Consider the following 15842-nt stretch of genomic DNA (forward strand, 5'->3'; position numbering starts at 1 on the left):
GCAAAAAATCCCATCAACCAGAGGACTACATATGTCTCTCTTGAAACGTCAAGTCATTAAGAAGTGAACACGATCCGCTCATTTCCCCGTTGATTTTTCGTCGTAAAATACCGTTTGAAGTGCTTTGAACTGCTAAACCTGGTTTCGAGCTCCGGTTTCGCGAGGTTCACGAAATTTCTGGCCGGATGCTCGCTGGCGCGGAAAGCTCGCATAAATTTATTGCATCGAATTGCAAGGAGGAAGGTTTCGCGTACCACGGAATTATGCGGCATGACCCTAATTATTTTTTTCCACGCCTGTAGCTTAGGCTAGTTGGCTCCCTGTATGTGTGTACACGCGAGACCGGTTACGAGGCCGATGCTGTTCTCGCGATCATCGCGATAATAATTACAACGATGACGAGTAACGATGCTTGTACGCATTCCGCCTACTCGCCGGAAAAACCAACGCGAAAACCTTTGCGCGCGTATAAAACGTAGATTCGAGCTGTCGTCGACGCGTGGTATTCGTCTGTCATTAATTGATAGAATTTCTATCGCATGCCAAGTCCAAGTTGTTTTAACACTTTGACTGCCGCGTTGGTCATTGGTGCTCGGAACGCTTGACCTTCTTACGATTGTAAAAATTGTATGAAAATGAACAGTTAGGGTATTTTGAACGTAACCGATAAATAGAAGATACTTTGAAATAAAAAGTGACCCATTGAACGATTAAACATTTTTATTAGAACATCAATGAAAAAAAAAGGGGAACAAATCTTGCATCCAACGGCGCTCTGTGTTAAAACACTGTGGCGTCCTGAGCGAGCAACGAAGAGTATTGGTGGAAGAAAATGAACGATTTGGAGGGTAAATTCGTAAGATCGCACGTTTCGTGCAGCGTGAAAAGGAACGAGAAGATGCTAAAGAAATTTTAATCAAAGTTTATTGATTAGCGAGTATCGCATTGAAGACTATGTAACATATCGAGCGAACGCCACTACTTTGTGCCAATATCGTTTTACCTGGAGCTACAAGACTTTATAGGTGATATAAGAAAGAAAAGACACGTTTCAATTTTCAATTTTCTTTCGTGTATCCGATATATTTCGTGTTAAGAAAGATGATACTAATAATAATAAAAATATTAATCGCACGTGATGAACGTTAACTCGAAAAGTTTTAAGCAATAATAGAAACTTTTGTGCGCTTGAAAGTCGCACGCACCTATTTTCTTTATCAGTTCAGTCGTATCGGAGCTTATCGCGCGAAATATCTTATCGAGGAAATTCTAATTTTACTAATTCTTATCGAGGATCCTCTAATTAATTCGTAAAATTGCGCCTACCGAAACGAAACTTCGTATTCGCGTTCAAAATTTGCTCGCTGATGCTGGAAAGATTTATCTCGTTTTAAATCTGTTCTCCTAAGTAAAAGTACTAGAAATTTTAGAAGAAAACCTGACATTTTCACAAACACTGGAAAAAGCACGTAAGAAGTCGGTGATGAAGTGGTTAGATCGAAAACGTTGTTTGGCCAAAGGTTCGATATTGGCATAGCTTTTAATACCTGTGATCCATAGCATTCGGTGAAAGGGTACGCTTTCATTAAGTGGTCAGAGATGTACTTTGCTTCAACGTTGAAACGCCGAGAGAGAGAGAGAGAGAGAGAGAGAGAGCGCGTAGGGATGAAGTTAGAACACGGTTGTTAGTTTTCTGTAATTGGCTATTGGGATGGAAGTTTTCGACCTGGTTTTCAACATCTACGCCGGGTGTTCCGGTTCTATTAACTGAAAGGATATTTCATCTGAAACTTTCGAAATACAATATGTAGTTCTCGAAACTATCGCCTAAAAATACCAATTCTGTGGAATTACGTAGAGGCAAATAAACGTCGTATATATACGACAGGACTAAATTCTTTTTTATATCTTCGCAATTAAAACGATTCTAAAATAAGCGCACATACATGTACAGGGCATGGCCGAATAACACATAGAAGCGAAACAAGAACAAAATAAGAAATACAATCTTCTGATTTAAGGTTTAGGTTTCGGGAAAATCGTGTTTGAAAATTTATCAGGCTAAAATTTACTCGAACGTGTCTAGTCGCCACTTTAAACAGTCAACGAACGACAAAAGGAATCAAAATAAAAAAAATTACATTTGTACTTCGAAGGCTGTATTCACATCCCAAAAGGATCTTGCCGTACGTATAATCAACAGCTGGCCTAAAAGAAATTCATCAGAATCGCTTGGGTTTGTCGCTAGACAAGTTCTAGAAGAGTAGGGTCTCGTTGATCATTCTGAAAAATCATTCCGACGACAAAAGTAGATCACCGATGATGATCGTGTCCGTCAAAGCGTTTAACAATGGTAAGAATCTTCGACGAATGTAAAAATAGAGCACGCCAAGTTGGCTCGTGCAATCTGGTTCGCGATTCGCACGCGAACGATTCACCACAGCACGTGACGCGTGTGTCGCATAAGAGACAAACGTACGGCGATCAAAGCTCGCGATAGAACGGTGGACGGGCCCTTATTCAACGATCGTTCCATTTTCGTATGGTCGTTGAAACGTGACCGGCAGTGCCGATCGCGGATAATCGATATTCGTCTGCGTGGTTGACTCACAGGACGATAACGTTCCACCGCAAGCAGGTATAACGATCATGCGCCACAGGGATGACGAGTTTCCTCGGTGCGCTTGCACGCTGAAACCGAAACGTCGTGATTCCAAGACGAAATCGACGCAAACTTCTTCCACGACCAGTCGTGCGTGTTTCGTTTTCTTGCTTTTTATTCTTTTCGAAACGAGACTCGATGGAGTCGCCAACTTTTCGCAGCTAGTTGCCAGAATTACACAGAAGGAAGCTCTGTTCCCGTTTAAACTCTCGTTTGCTTTCTCGTCTAGTTAGTTTATTTCCTGGTCGTCGTGCGATTTTAACGTTTCTTTGATTCTCGTTTTCGGTAGAACGATTTCAGTTCACGCGACGCGATGGAAAAGTTTAGCGATACAAGGCGAACCTGTGTAACCAGCGTGTTCCAAGTCGGTGTGCCTCTCCATTGGACAATTTTATACGCAATTATGCCAATTGTTTGTGGAATATCGTGGTTCTTATTGTTCTCAGCAACTGTTATTCGCGAGGTTTAACGAAACACCGTGAGAATAATTTCTAAGTCCTCTTACACAATTCAGTTAATATTATTAGTGAAATCTTACAAGTCACAACTATGTATTAATGTACATATACGCGAGTATGCACGCACAGGTACAGAAAAAGTGCGTGTTAAATCTACCAGTGCGTCTTAATAATTGTTTCTGTACAACAGCAGCTAGTTTAAATCTGTACGAGAAAAATCGTGGAAATATTGCCTGATCAGAATCGTAATACGTTAAATTAGCAAACGATACTGGTAAACGGTATTATTAAATTATTTCTTCGAGGGAAAGACGATATGATTAAATGTTTAATCCAAGAAAAATGTGATTAGACTTCAACTTTAATGAAAAGATCTGTATTTTTCCGGACCTTGCAATACATCGTTACACCGATGCATAAAATCTTCAGGAAAACGTATAAGAAATTCTCATCCATCGTTCTGTATATTTAGCTTGTTTCTGGAAAGAAATTACGCTTGTAGCGCTTTTCCGCAATACCATCAATTACTCGTCGTGACACACTTAAAACTCCGTAAAGCGGGAGAAATTTACTTATTGTTAGATGGTGTTGCGAAATCATCGACTATATGCATAAAACATAGCGTTATTTTTATCCGAGACATTTCACGCATGTCACTTAATTGCAGTTTCAAGACAGAAAGAAATGAGAATGCAAAGAACATCGTATGCACGAAACACGTTAGCGTGCACACACACACACACACGCACACATATATATAATAATTTAGATTTCGAGCGTCAGGCAACGACAAAGCTACATGGCTACGTATGAATAAAATGTCTAATATTATACCTGGCGTAGCGACAAATGAACGAGAAAACGCGAGAGATCGTGGGTCAGGTTGAAAAACGAGAATGCTAGAAATTATCGTGTTAGTGGCGTCGCTTGGAACATCGGAATACCATTCTAATCTCTATTCTTGGTATACGCCTCCCACGTAGCCGAGCAAAAATGTAACTTCTAGAATAACCGATCGAAAATATTTTTCTCGCTCTCCTCCATCATCCGGATTATCTTTGTCGACGTTATCGTGTTTCGCGAATAGAAATCGCCGATAAAGTTTTACTAACGTGACGACGATGATACTACTCGATAACGCTGTCTGTTTCGATAATAAATATATTGTACGGTGAACGTTAGAGAAAACGTGACTGGAAAAAGAAACGAAACACAGAGACGAAGCAACATATGGATAATTGTTACGTGTGAAATTTAAGTTTTATTTTTTTATTTACAAGTATTTTACGATCAATTCTCGCATTGAGAATTTTGAGTAAGCTTCTCTGGCGTGGCGCAGTGACATGGCTAATTATTTATAATAGGTTAATAAACTTATTAACTTATTATAGATAAGTATAATCTACAAATAATAATATTATAAATAAGTAAATATTACTTATTAGAAATATCTAGTTGAATCTAGTGCTTGGGTCTAACGGATGGCGTTTTGTTAGCCTGCGGTTCTGGTCCGACGTATTAAGTAATTTAGTAATTAGGGGGTTTCGATGTTCGTTGACTCTTTCGATATATCTACTGCTACATTTTGTTATTTCTAATTTGACTGAGGGAATCTCGAGGTCGCGATGTATTACTTCGTTGGTAACGTACCAGGGTGCATTTATTAGGGATCTTAGCGTTTTCGATTGGATGCGTTGAAGTATTTCAATGTTGGAATTACTTGCTGTTCCCCATAGTTGGATTCCGTAGGTCCAGACAGGATTTTTTACGATCTTATAGAGTGTAATTTTGTTTTGCGTGCTTAGGTTGGAACGTCGACCAGCGAGACATTTAGATTGATATTATTTTATTGATTTATTTTTCGCATACGTGCGCGAACATGACGGCACAAAGACGCAATAGGAACGTCGTTATTACTCGTGTAATTTCCATATCATTTCATGGTTAAATAGCAGAAGCGTAAAGAGCGTAATTGGAAATTGAAGATCAGAGTCACAGCAGCAAAGATAACGTGCATACTTTTGTTGATTTCTTTATCCTTCGAATAAAAGGGAATATTTCAGTTGCAAATGAAAAGGGTCTGTTAGACTCGAACATATCTAACGATAAGTCTTTTGATAGCAGCCGATAAGTCGAAGGAGTTTCGTGAAAGCTAAAGGTGTATGTAATCGTTAAAACGAACAATATTTGGATAGGCTGAAAGTTCAAATATTGTGACGAGCAACGTTTGAATAACCTGGACGTTTAAACGTCGCGACGAGTAACATTTTGGAAAGAAATCGAGCCGAAAGACGATTTTGATAACGTAGGATCGAGTTAATCGTATAAGTAGAAAATGATTTATCGTGCTCTTCTGTTGTGATCTTTGAACGTGCATTAGAATTAACATGTAAAACACGGAAGAAAGATAACATTGCAGTTGGTTACATAAGACAGGTAAACAAGGTATAAATGACTAAATATAATCATAAAATTGTTAAGACGTATAAGATGTTGGACATAAAAATTACGTCAATAAAATCATTGTAGCAAATGTTTATAAACAATGCATTTTATAAGCTACGATGGATGTGATATTCGTTCGAAGAACTCTTTATCCGAACGGAAATACATTTTGATTAAAAACATGTTACAATTGCTATAGCTTGCAAATTGTAAAAAATATAAAAAATGCAAGGATAGAAGGGAGAAAAATTAAAAGAGAAGAAAGTAAAATAAGGAAGAAAATAAAAATTCAATTTGTTTCTACGCTTTTTCGCAGATCGAAATTCCTCGATTGAGAGATTGCTTTTAACAAAAGCAGGCCAAAGTAGCTCGCAGCAACCTTGTTTGCCCAGATTCATTTAACAGTCATAAGGAAACTCGTTCGATTCGTTGTTGGACGATCGTTCGACGTTAGTCGAGACAGTCGAGACATGCAACAGAACGTGTAATGACTAATGACTACCAAGTCTCGAGCGCATTATCTTTACCTTGAGTCACGGAATCTTTTTGTCTTGCTACTGTGCCAGTCTCCGTGAAAACGTTAATTGTAGGTGGTTTAACCATCGAGAGTGAGAATGACGGACGAGTTGCCAGCGAGAAAAATAACCGATCGAGAAAATGGCCTTTTAATTTTCCTTCTTGCGAATCGAAATGATTTTACAAATGAAACGATGATCGAGCAAATGTATTGTTAAAAATATCGTCGATCGATGCGTTTCGCACCCATCGTGTGTTTTAAAATCGACAACACCCACGCTTTCCTTCCAAGTCGTTCTTTTATCGTATAATCGATCATGTGGGCGAATGGAAAATTTAATGATCGCAAACAGATCGATGGACGAAGGAAGCTTGGCGAGCCAATGTGTGCGCGATTGCTTCAGTTGTTTCCACTCAAACTTTTTCAATCGCACGAAACTTTGAGATTACGCGGAAACTCGATTTATTATTGTAATTGCGAACCATGTTCTTTCGATATATTTAAAAAAGATATCCAGAATATAGGGTTCCACGTATATTTGTTTGACTCGTTCTGTAAAAGAATAACGAGAAGAATGGCTGGTTCTTTTTTATACTAAATATTTTTTAAAAAATATTAATCTATCTACTTTGTTTTATAATATAATTCTGTAGATTTTAATGGCTCTTTTATTTTACATCCAGAATATAGGGTTTCGCGTATATGTGTTTGACTCATTCTGTAAAAGAATAACGAGAAGAATGGCTGGTTCTTTTTTATACTAAATATTTCTTAAAAAATATTAATCTATCTACTTTGTTTTATAATATAATTCTGTAGATTTTAATGGCTCTTTTATTTTACATCCAGAATATAGGGTTTCGCGTATATTTGTTTGACTCGTTCTGTGAAAGAATAACGAGAAGAATGGGTGGTCATTTTTATACTAAATATTTTTTAAAAAATATTAATCTATCTACTTTGTTTTATAATATAATTCTGTAGATTTTAATGGCTCTTTTATTTTACATCCAGAATATAGGGTTTCGCGTATATGTGTTTGACTCATTCTGTAAAAGAATAACGAGAAGAATGGCTGGTTCTTTTTTATACTAAATATTTCTTAAAAAATATTAATCTATCTACTTTGTTTTATAATATAATTTTGTAGACACTAATGGCTCTTTTATTTTATATCCAGAATATAGGATTTCGTGTATATTTGTTTGACTCGTTCTATGAAAGAATAACGAGAAGAATGGGTGGTCTTTTTATACTAAATATTTTTAAAAAAATATTAATCTATCTACTTTGTTTTATAATATAATTTTGTAGACACTAATGGCTCTTTTATTTTATATCCAGAATATAGGATTTCGTGTATATTTGTTTGACTCGTTCTGTGAAAGAATAACGAGAAGAATGGCTGGTCTTTATTATACTAAATGTATCTTAAAAAATATTAATTTATCGACTATTTTTTTATAATGTAATTTTGTAGATTTTAATGGCTCTTTTATTTTACATCCAGAATATAAGGTTTCGCGTATATGTGTTTGACTCATTCTGTGAAAGAATAATGAGAAGAATGACTGGTTTTTTTTTTTTTAGTAAATATTTCTTAAAAGATATTAATTTATCGATTATTTTTTATAATATAATTCTGTAGATTTTAACGGCTCTTTGATGGAATTGATTAAAATATATTCTTTTAAATATCATATCTGTACACATTTTTCTAATGCGAATTAAATTCTTAGATCATTTCAATTTGAAAAATATCCGATAATATCTAAAAATTAAGATCGATCGAAATTCATTTTTTTATTTTTACGAAATTTCTATTTATCCATATCGTACCATAACTAACGGACTGATGATGATGTAAAAAATTATACTTCACGTTCTAAATGAAAATAAGGAAAACGCAATCGTCGAATGTTTTCTAACAAAGTTTCTCAACGAGTCTAAACTCTAAACTACCGAATTCATAGCGTAGGTATGTGCTAATGTGTGCAATATGTGTACGAAACAAAGATGGAGAAAATTTTCGAACAAACTCGACGGAGGATATTTTTTCCATGGAAAAAGTTCGAATACCTTGGTACGGTGTTATTGTAAGAGGAAAAGGAAATTGCAAAGATTGAGATCGAGTTTTAAACGATGACCGAGCATTACGTAACGCGATCCGTGGAAATCTTGTAAGAAGGTAGAAATAAGCATGTGCGGTGTAATTTGTGATGCAGCAATTCGTCTATACGTTACGATGCAATAATAGTAATATCGAACGAGGTTACTAATTTCGAGCGCAGTTACGAAAGTCACTAATTTACTCGGCTCCTATTCTCCGCTAATTAAATATAATTTCCTCTCATTGTATCGAAACATTTCGCAGCGATATTAAATATCGATAATAAACTTGGATTATTTATCAGTGGCATATCAACGGTTATTTCTATTCTATTAGGAAAATAATTCCATTTTTATACGTTTTATCAGCGGTGCACGCTGCGACAGAAATAGCAATGGCAAATATAACTCTACGAATGCAAATGACAGTTGCGCTTCAACATTGAAATCCATTCGCAATTTTTATGCGATTTTCTTCAGCGGCATGCGTTGCATCTGACAACTAATTACTTTGATTACTGGAATTTCATTGTCTTTACGTAATGTTTAGAACGAATAGACGAGCCGATGTACGCAACAAATTAATTAACGAAATACTTCCTATCTTCTTTTTAAGTTTATTTAGAAACGAAGTATTTCACGATCCCTGGATCGACGTTACAAAAATTCTTAATTCTCGGGAATTATCGGAAACCTGGAACATTTAAACAAACATACACGCGCTCGATTCACTTGCAAAGTTGATCCGTTTTCGGAAATAAGAAATCTCTTTTAAAACATGTTTGTTTTAGACTTTCGATTTATCTTATCCCGCAGAATCGCTTCTTTCTCGTGCTACGCTTTTTCGGGATATCCAGTGACTCATTTTACGATCTAATTTCTGCGTACCATCGGTAAACGAGCTCTTTGTTAAAAGAAGAAGAAGCGAGCGAATTTCGCAAGGAACCAGTCTATCAAACAAATAACGAAATCTCTCGATGTATCATTATTTACTCGATAAACGACAAAGAAACGAGAGGAGACGACGAATCGATGCGTTAACCGACATGTTCTTCGTTCGAAGACGATAGAATGTATTTGTCCAAATTTCACGGCGAAAATCGTGATGCCCAAATAGGAATTTCTTAAATTAAAAAATATAGACGTATCTGATACCTTAGAGATATATTTCCATCGATCCTACGGAATTGTATAAAAATAATTAGAAAACATATTAGAAGCTATCGAATTAACGAAAAGATTCGAGATTTTCATTTCCATTTTACATGGACGGAAATTTTAGTTTTACTTTGACTTTCAGTTCGCTTTCGATAATCCCGACTGACTGAGATTTAAAATTAAACGATACTCGTAGAAGCTGCTAGTACGAGTTAACAGAAATCTCCTTTTAAGTTCGAATTTCCAATTTATAGAAATCTTAATTTTACTTCTGATATTTTGTAATGTCTGCTTCCGAGAGTGTTAACTCGTGGAAATTTCAAAATAATCGCAGCCCAGCGTTCGCCGATTCTTCCAACGAGAAAATATAAATTCGCTCGAGGCACAGTGGTCGATATCGAAAGGATCGTTGCATCACGATCACTCGTAGATCGTCCAGTGAATCATGTTCCGCATTTAATTGACTCGAGCGCGAATGGTGCGAGCTACGTTTAGATGTAACTTCAACGCATCGGGAGTCCGGAAAAGACGGAAAGAAGACTAACGTGTTTCGGTTCTATTTTTGCCACCCGAAAGGTCTCGTATTTCTGACGTCGCATGGCGTGGAGTGGTAGTTCCATTTGATGCAACAACCGTTTCGTCGTCAGCATCGAACTCGAGAATTTGTGACCGAGAAGGCCTCTCTTTGCGGTGAAATACCTGTTGATAAACGGGTAGGTTCTCGTTTCTTTTCGTCTTTTTTCCCTTCGTTCGTCCATTCGGATTTCGTTGGAAATTGGATAGCTTCGAGTCTTTTTCAACCAACGCGCGGAAAAATCTTATTAGTAGAAAGAGAACGATAGATGAAATGCTAGAATTCTTTGTTAAAAAATGTGCAAATATAGAGATACTAATGGATTAGAAAAAAAAAAAGAAATAGATTCTTTGGAAGGATAGAAAATGTTCATCGCTTTCGCATGGCTTGATCCCTAACTGATACAATTAATATTGACTTGGCAATTAAGTGATCGCGGATTTTGCCATTAGATGGTAATGATAAATTAATTGCCAACCCAATATCTTCGCCATACACGTTAAATAATTATTTTGTAAAAATCGTTCCTCATTTGTGCGATCGCTACGTTTGTACTTTGGTGTCACACTGAATGGCAGAACATATTTTTATAAACGTGCAAAAAGGATATAAAAAGTAGAGTATTTTTTAAACGAGTTATGGAATTTCTTATGGGATTTTCCGCGATGCTCACCACGTTCGATAACATTTAAAAATATAAATTCTGCATGGAAATTTTATTCCTTCTATATGGAGCATTTTTATACATAAACTCTTTTATGGAAATCGATGCAGGCTCGTACGACAGCTACATGCATATTCTGCTGTTCTCTCAGTGGCGTCTGAGAATCCAGCAACGTACTTGTAAATATTCCGAAAACAAAAATCAAATCGAATAACATGGAATATTTTTCAAACACGCTGCGTGGAACATTTTATTGAAATCTTTTCAGTTCCGCGTCGACTGCCTACATATTTTCCTATCTTTGTACCGTTATATAAGCAGACGGGAATCTACTCGCAAATATTCTTCTATTCGAAACAATCCCGTCTTTTAACATCATAATGTTTCTATTACGCGAACAAGAAGCGACGCACAGCAATGCAAACTATCGATATGAATCATTCGTCGAAATAAATGATCGCGGAGCAGATTAAAAATAGCATTTGTCGACAAAGTTCACGATAGAACGTTCAATAAGAAGAAGCCTTGTTTCCATAGAACAATTGTTTGTACACGTTACACGCGCACTTGTATATTCGCCAAGTTAGATATATTGGAGAGATTTTAATAAGGCGGAGCGTGTGTTTGTAGATTTGTCGTACGGACAGCGTAGCTATCAAAATAAACGAGCAAGGTTTACTCGAGTTAAGCGTACGTTCGAAGATAAGAAAATATTTGTTCAATGAACGTGTTTAAAAATCTGGATGACTCTATCGACCGTGCGAATATCGCGTTTAATTATTCCTTCGAGTACCGCCTTATCGTTTATTAAACGCTAAATCATTATCATTATCATACGTAACATGTTCTTGGTTCGTATCTTTTATCGTAAAAAAAAAAAAAGAAGAAGAAACGTTGATAGAATTTCGTAGCGCGATAATAAAGAAGATTAAGTTCGATAAGTTGAAAAATGTACACTTTTGCTGAAAAGTTTGACGCGTGGCAAAAATTTCGTAAAGAAATAACAACAACTATTTGTAAACATTATTCTTGCGTATTATTGAAACTGCGATTAAAGCGTGGGATTTTCTGCGTTTGTAGGAGATTTGTAGACGCAAACACGCGCAGAATACACGAAAATATACACAAAAATATCGGGAGCACGATATTGCTCGCGATATTTATCAGGTCGTCCGAAAAGTTTCTTTCGTTTTATGGGGAAATAATGGATGCACGACATTTTTCGTTTTGTATTATTCTATCGAATTACGTATGATCCATTTCGTTCTATCAAAATAAAAATCACAACGGATTAAGTTTCATGTTTGTATAAAGATGCATCGTTGTAAAAGACCTGTCTGTGAAAGAAAGACACTTTTCGAACAATTCAATAAAACAACTTTCTTACAAATTAATTACAAAGTCATTAGTTGGGAATTAGATTCGGAAGAATATGAATTTCCGTGAATATCAACAGGCTAATAGTCAGCTGTACCAAAAAGTAGAAGCTGAATATTAATTGTAACGTTGTTGTATCTCAGAAAGACGTAAGAGAAACATTTGCTTTGTCCAGAAAGCAAACAGCGCTCCAGTCTTTTGAGCCGGACTGTATACGTTTGTGAAAGAAGGAAATTTTTCTATCTCGGTACATACTAGGTTTGTGTAACAAGAAAAACATGTTTAAGGGAGATAGATGGTTTTCGAAGGATAAGTTTGTCGAGGTTAAGCGTTTCATTCGTAGATTGCTAATATCTTTCGTTAAATGGTTTTTTACCATACGATGATAGATAACATCGAAACAACTTGTAACGTGTTAATTGTTGCAAAGTATAACGACCTTAAATACGGATATATGTTTCTTTCTTCGTTTATCGAAATGTGGAATGAATTATTTCTCTCCTTCTTTTTTTATCTTTTGCTTTGGAATTTTTGGTCGTTAATATTATTACTGTCAATCTATTTTTTAATTAATATCCGATCAAACCATAGAAATATTGTTATTCCAGAGTACTCGGTTGATATTAAAGAAAGAACTGTTTGTGTAGATGTTGTTTCGCGTAAAAGCTCGTACGTCTCACGTAATTTCTACGTTTCCGATGAAATTCGCTGTCAAATCACGGTTCGCCAAAAATAATAAACAAACTCCGTCTTTCACGATTTTACAAATTTACCAAATCCTATGGCAGTCGTCCAAGCATATCTTTTTTTATCTGCCTACGTTGGCGTAGTAATAATTTCTAACGTCCTATATTTCAATTACATTTCCTATCTTCTAGATTTTTGCGTTATGTCGTACCAACGGTCTTTTAAATTTCGTCGCGATCGATCGTAGGTGGACCAGCAAAGATATCTAAATTCTTCTCGATTCGATCAAAGTCATTCGTATCCTACTCTCGTTTTGCATTTTCTACGTTGCTACTTTCCATCAAACTGTATCATCTTTATCGCGACTAAGCAGCTACGCTAGCTAGTTTCGCTTTATCACGATGCAATTTCAAACTTCATTCATTTCGTTGTAGTAAATATTGATCGTATAAAGCAGAAAATGCTTACGCTGAACTTAACCGACTATGCGAGGCAACTACGCTTTATTTCCATTTTCTTTTTGCATGAAATCGATTCTAAGAGTACATTTTTATACTTTAAAAGAGCCATAAATTTGGAACGACTCGTACATTTTTCTATAATTGCAATTTCGTGTAAATTTCACTTAGGAAATTCTAGTTTCCTTTTCTATCTTACGTACGATTAAGAACTTTTATTTACGTACGTTGCACGCTAGTCTTCGATGTTCTGTTTCTATTGCACGACGTTCGTCGATACCGCGCAGCATGCAACGATCGCGAACTAAATTAAATTGAATTTGGTATAAGAGTATCCGCTGTTGTACGCTCGTCTATTTGCAAGCAATCGTTAAAATTCTCTCTCTTTGTCTTTGGTGTTGTTTAAACATTTTTACTTCCACGCATTTCACGTCCTTCGTCTTCTATTTCCTTTAAATCGCGTTCATCGTTGCGACACAGCGCGAGTCTTGGATTATTTTTTAATCAACGCAGTTCCAAACCCGGAGTTCATCGACGCGGTAACATTAAACCCGCGTTAATCTTACTATTAACAGTGATTCGTCATTTCTCTCTTTATATAATTGTAATTATAGAATATAACGGTACAACCAGTTTACGCGTATGTTACATTAATCGCGTTATCATGGAACAAGAAATGGTCGATTAATAACAAGACGATTAAGCTTACAACTTCGAACTTTAATCTTATCAGTGCGAGGAATTTAATATTTCATCGATTCAGCTGCTAAACGCCACTCGTGATTTTCTTCGTGCGTTTTAAGCTTGTCCAGCGTATTTCACTTCGCTACTCCTAATTATCCTCTAACCGTTTTACCTCGTTTTATCCAGGAGTTCGGTTAATCGCCGATGAAAATAGCACGATTTCCATAGCTCGAACATAGTTCATCGACATGGCGAATTTGCGTTCCTCTTCGTTGCTTTTCACGCCATTGAAAATCTCTATTTCTATGCATTCCGCGGCCTTTATCTGTTTCATCGTCGCCGTGCCATGTTCTAAAAACCGACATTCATTAACACGGCCATTTAAATTCTAGAACAACTAATTTCTTTTAACGCGCGTACCTAGATGTTCTGATGTAAATAATTATAATTAACACTACGTGGAAATAAAATATATAAATATATAAATATATGTGTAATAACGTAAATCCTTTGGATAAATCAGACGATCAATTCTGGAAAATCGAGAATCGGTTTTCTAAGTTCTAAATTACCGTCCTTCTCTCGTGATCTGATCTATTCGGCCAAGCGATTGCCGGTAAAACAAAGCAGAAGTAAAAACGTCGGTTGGCGGGTAGTTTGAATTCTATAGAATTCACACACGCAGATACAGACAGACAGACAGATACAGACACACAGACAGACACACGCACACAGACACAGACAGATGGACAGATACAGACACAGACAGACAGACATTTTCAGACACACATAGGACACAGACAGACAGACATATTCAGACACACATAGACACAGTCAGACGGACAGATACAGACACAGAGAGACATATACAGACACACATAAACACAGTCAGACGGACAGATACAGACACACATAGCAGAGAGACAGGCAAACACCCACAGACACAGACAGACGGACAGATACAGACACACATAGCAGACAGACAGGCAAACACCCACAGACACAGACAGACGGACAGATACAGACACACATAGCAGACAGACAGGCAAACACCCACAGACACAGACAGACGGACAGATACAGACACAGACAGACATATACAGACACACACAGCAGACAGACAGACAAACACCCACAGACACAAACAGACGGACAGATACAGACACAGACAGACAGACAGACATATACAGACACACATAGACACAGACAGACGGACAGATACAGACACAGACAGACATATACAGACACACATAGTCACAGTCAGACGGACAGATACAGACACACACAGCAGACAGACAGACAGACACCCACAGACACAAACAGACGGACAGATACAGACACAGACAGACAGACAGACATATATAGACACACATAGACACAGACAGACGGACAGATATAGACACACACAGCAGACAGACACCCACAAACACAGACAGACACACACTCAAATACGCACACATATTCATATTTCGATCTCGATAAAAGTCAACGTTCGTTCTAGCCAAGAGTATCTATAAATTTTTAATAATTTAAAAAAACAGACCGGTAGCTTTAGCGTTGAATTCACGTTAATTCAGCTATCAGCGACCCTTTGTAACTCTTCTTCTTATACTTTGCATCGAGTTTATCATCAGCGAACGACAAACTACCGTCGATTAGTCCGTAATCGATAAAATTTGCAATTTCGACGCGTGGAATTTATATCTCTATCGATCCAGCTACTAAACGCCACTCGCAATTTTCCTCGTGCATTCTAAACTCGTCTTGCTCCTTCCACTCTCGTACTCTTAATCATACTATATCTCCTTACCTGCTTCGTCCAACCTTCGATCAATCCTGGAACGAGGCAATGCGACTCGAAGCTGTAGGTTCATCGACTCGATGAATTGAAATTTATATACATCGCTGCTTTGCTTCTAGACTATACAACAGTCGTGCAGCTATATTTCTTATCTTTCGCGCGATTAGAGATTTTTACGTACGTATATCGTCTTTCGAGTTTTCATCTTCTAGTTTCATTGAATCGTACGTTTATCGTTATTTATCGCT

At 36.8% G+C, this 15842-nt stretch overlaps 1 protein-coding gene across 6 annotated transcripts in view; it reads left to right on the forward strand.

The window, feature by feature from the left end:
* Nucleotides 1–15842, forward strand: part of LOC100650962 (F-actin-monooxygenase Mical) — a 103559-nt gene that overhangs the window by 19440 nt on the left and 68277 nt on the right. The window contains exon 1 of one of the 6 annotated variants that reach the window (XR_002307829.2): nucleotides 9895–10062. The exons of 1 other annotated variant lie outside the window; for it this stretch is intronic. Coding sequence is in view for 4 of the 5 variants with exons in the window: in XM_020863678.2 (XP_020719337.2) it covers nucleotides 9973–10062 (90 nt within the window). In the remaining variant the exon portion in view is untranslated. Of the gene's footprint in view, nucleotides 1–9894; nucleotides 10063–15842 lie in introns of those variants that run through there. 4 more of the 6 variants (XM_020863678.2, XM_048407480.1, XM_020863675.2 and 1 more) reach the window with 4 other exon arrangements.

The sequence above is a fragment of the Bombus terrestris genome, chromosome 7 (genome assembly GCF_910591885.1).
Source record: "Bombus terrestris chromosome 7, iyBomTerr1.2, whole genome shotgun sequence".
Lineage (NCBI taxonomy): Eukaryota > Metazoa > Arthropoda > Insecta > Hymenoptera > Apidae > Bombus > Bombus terrestris.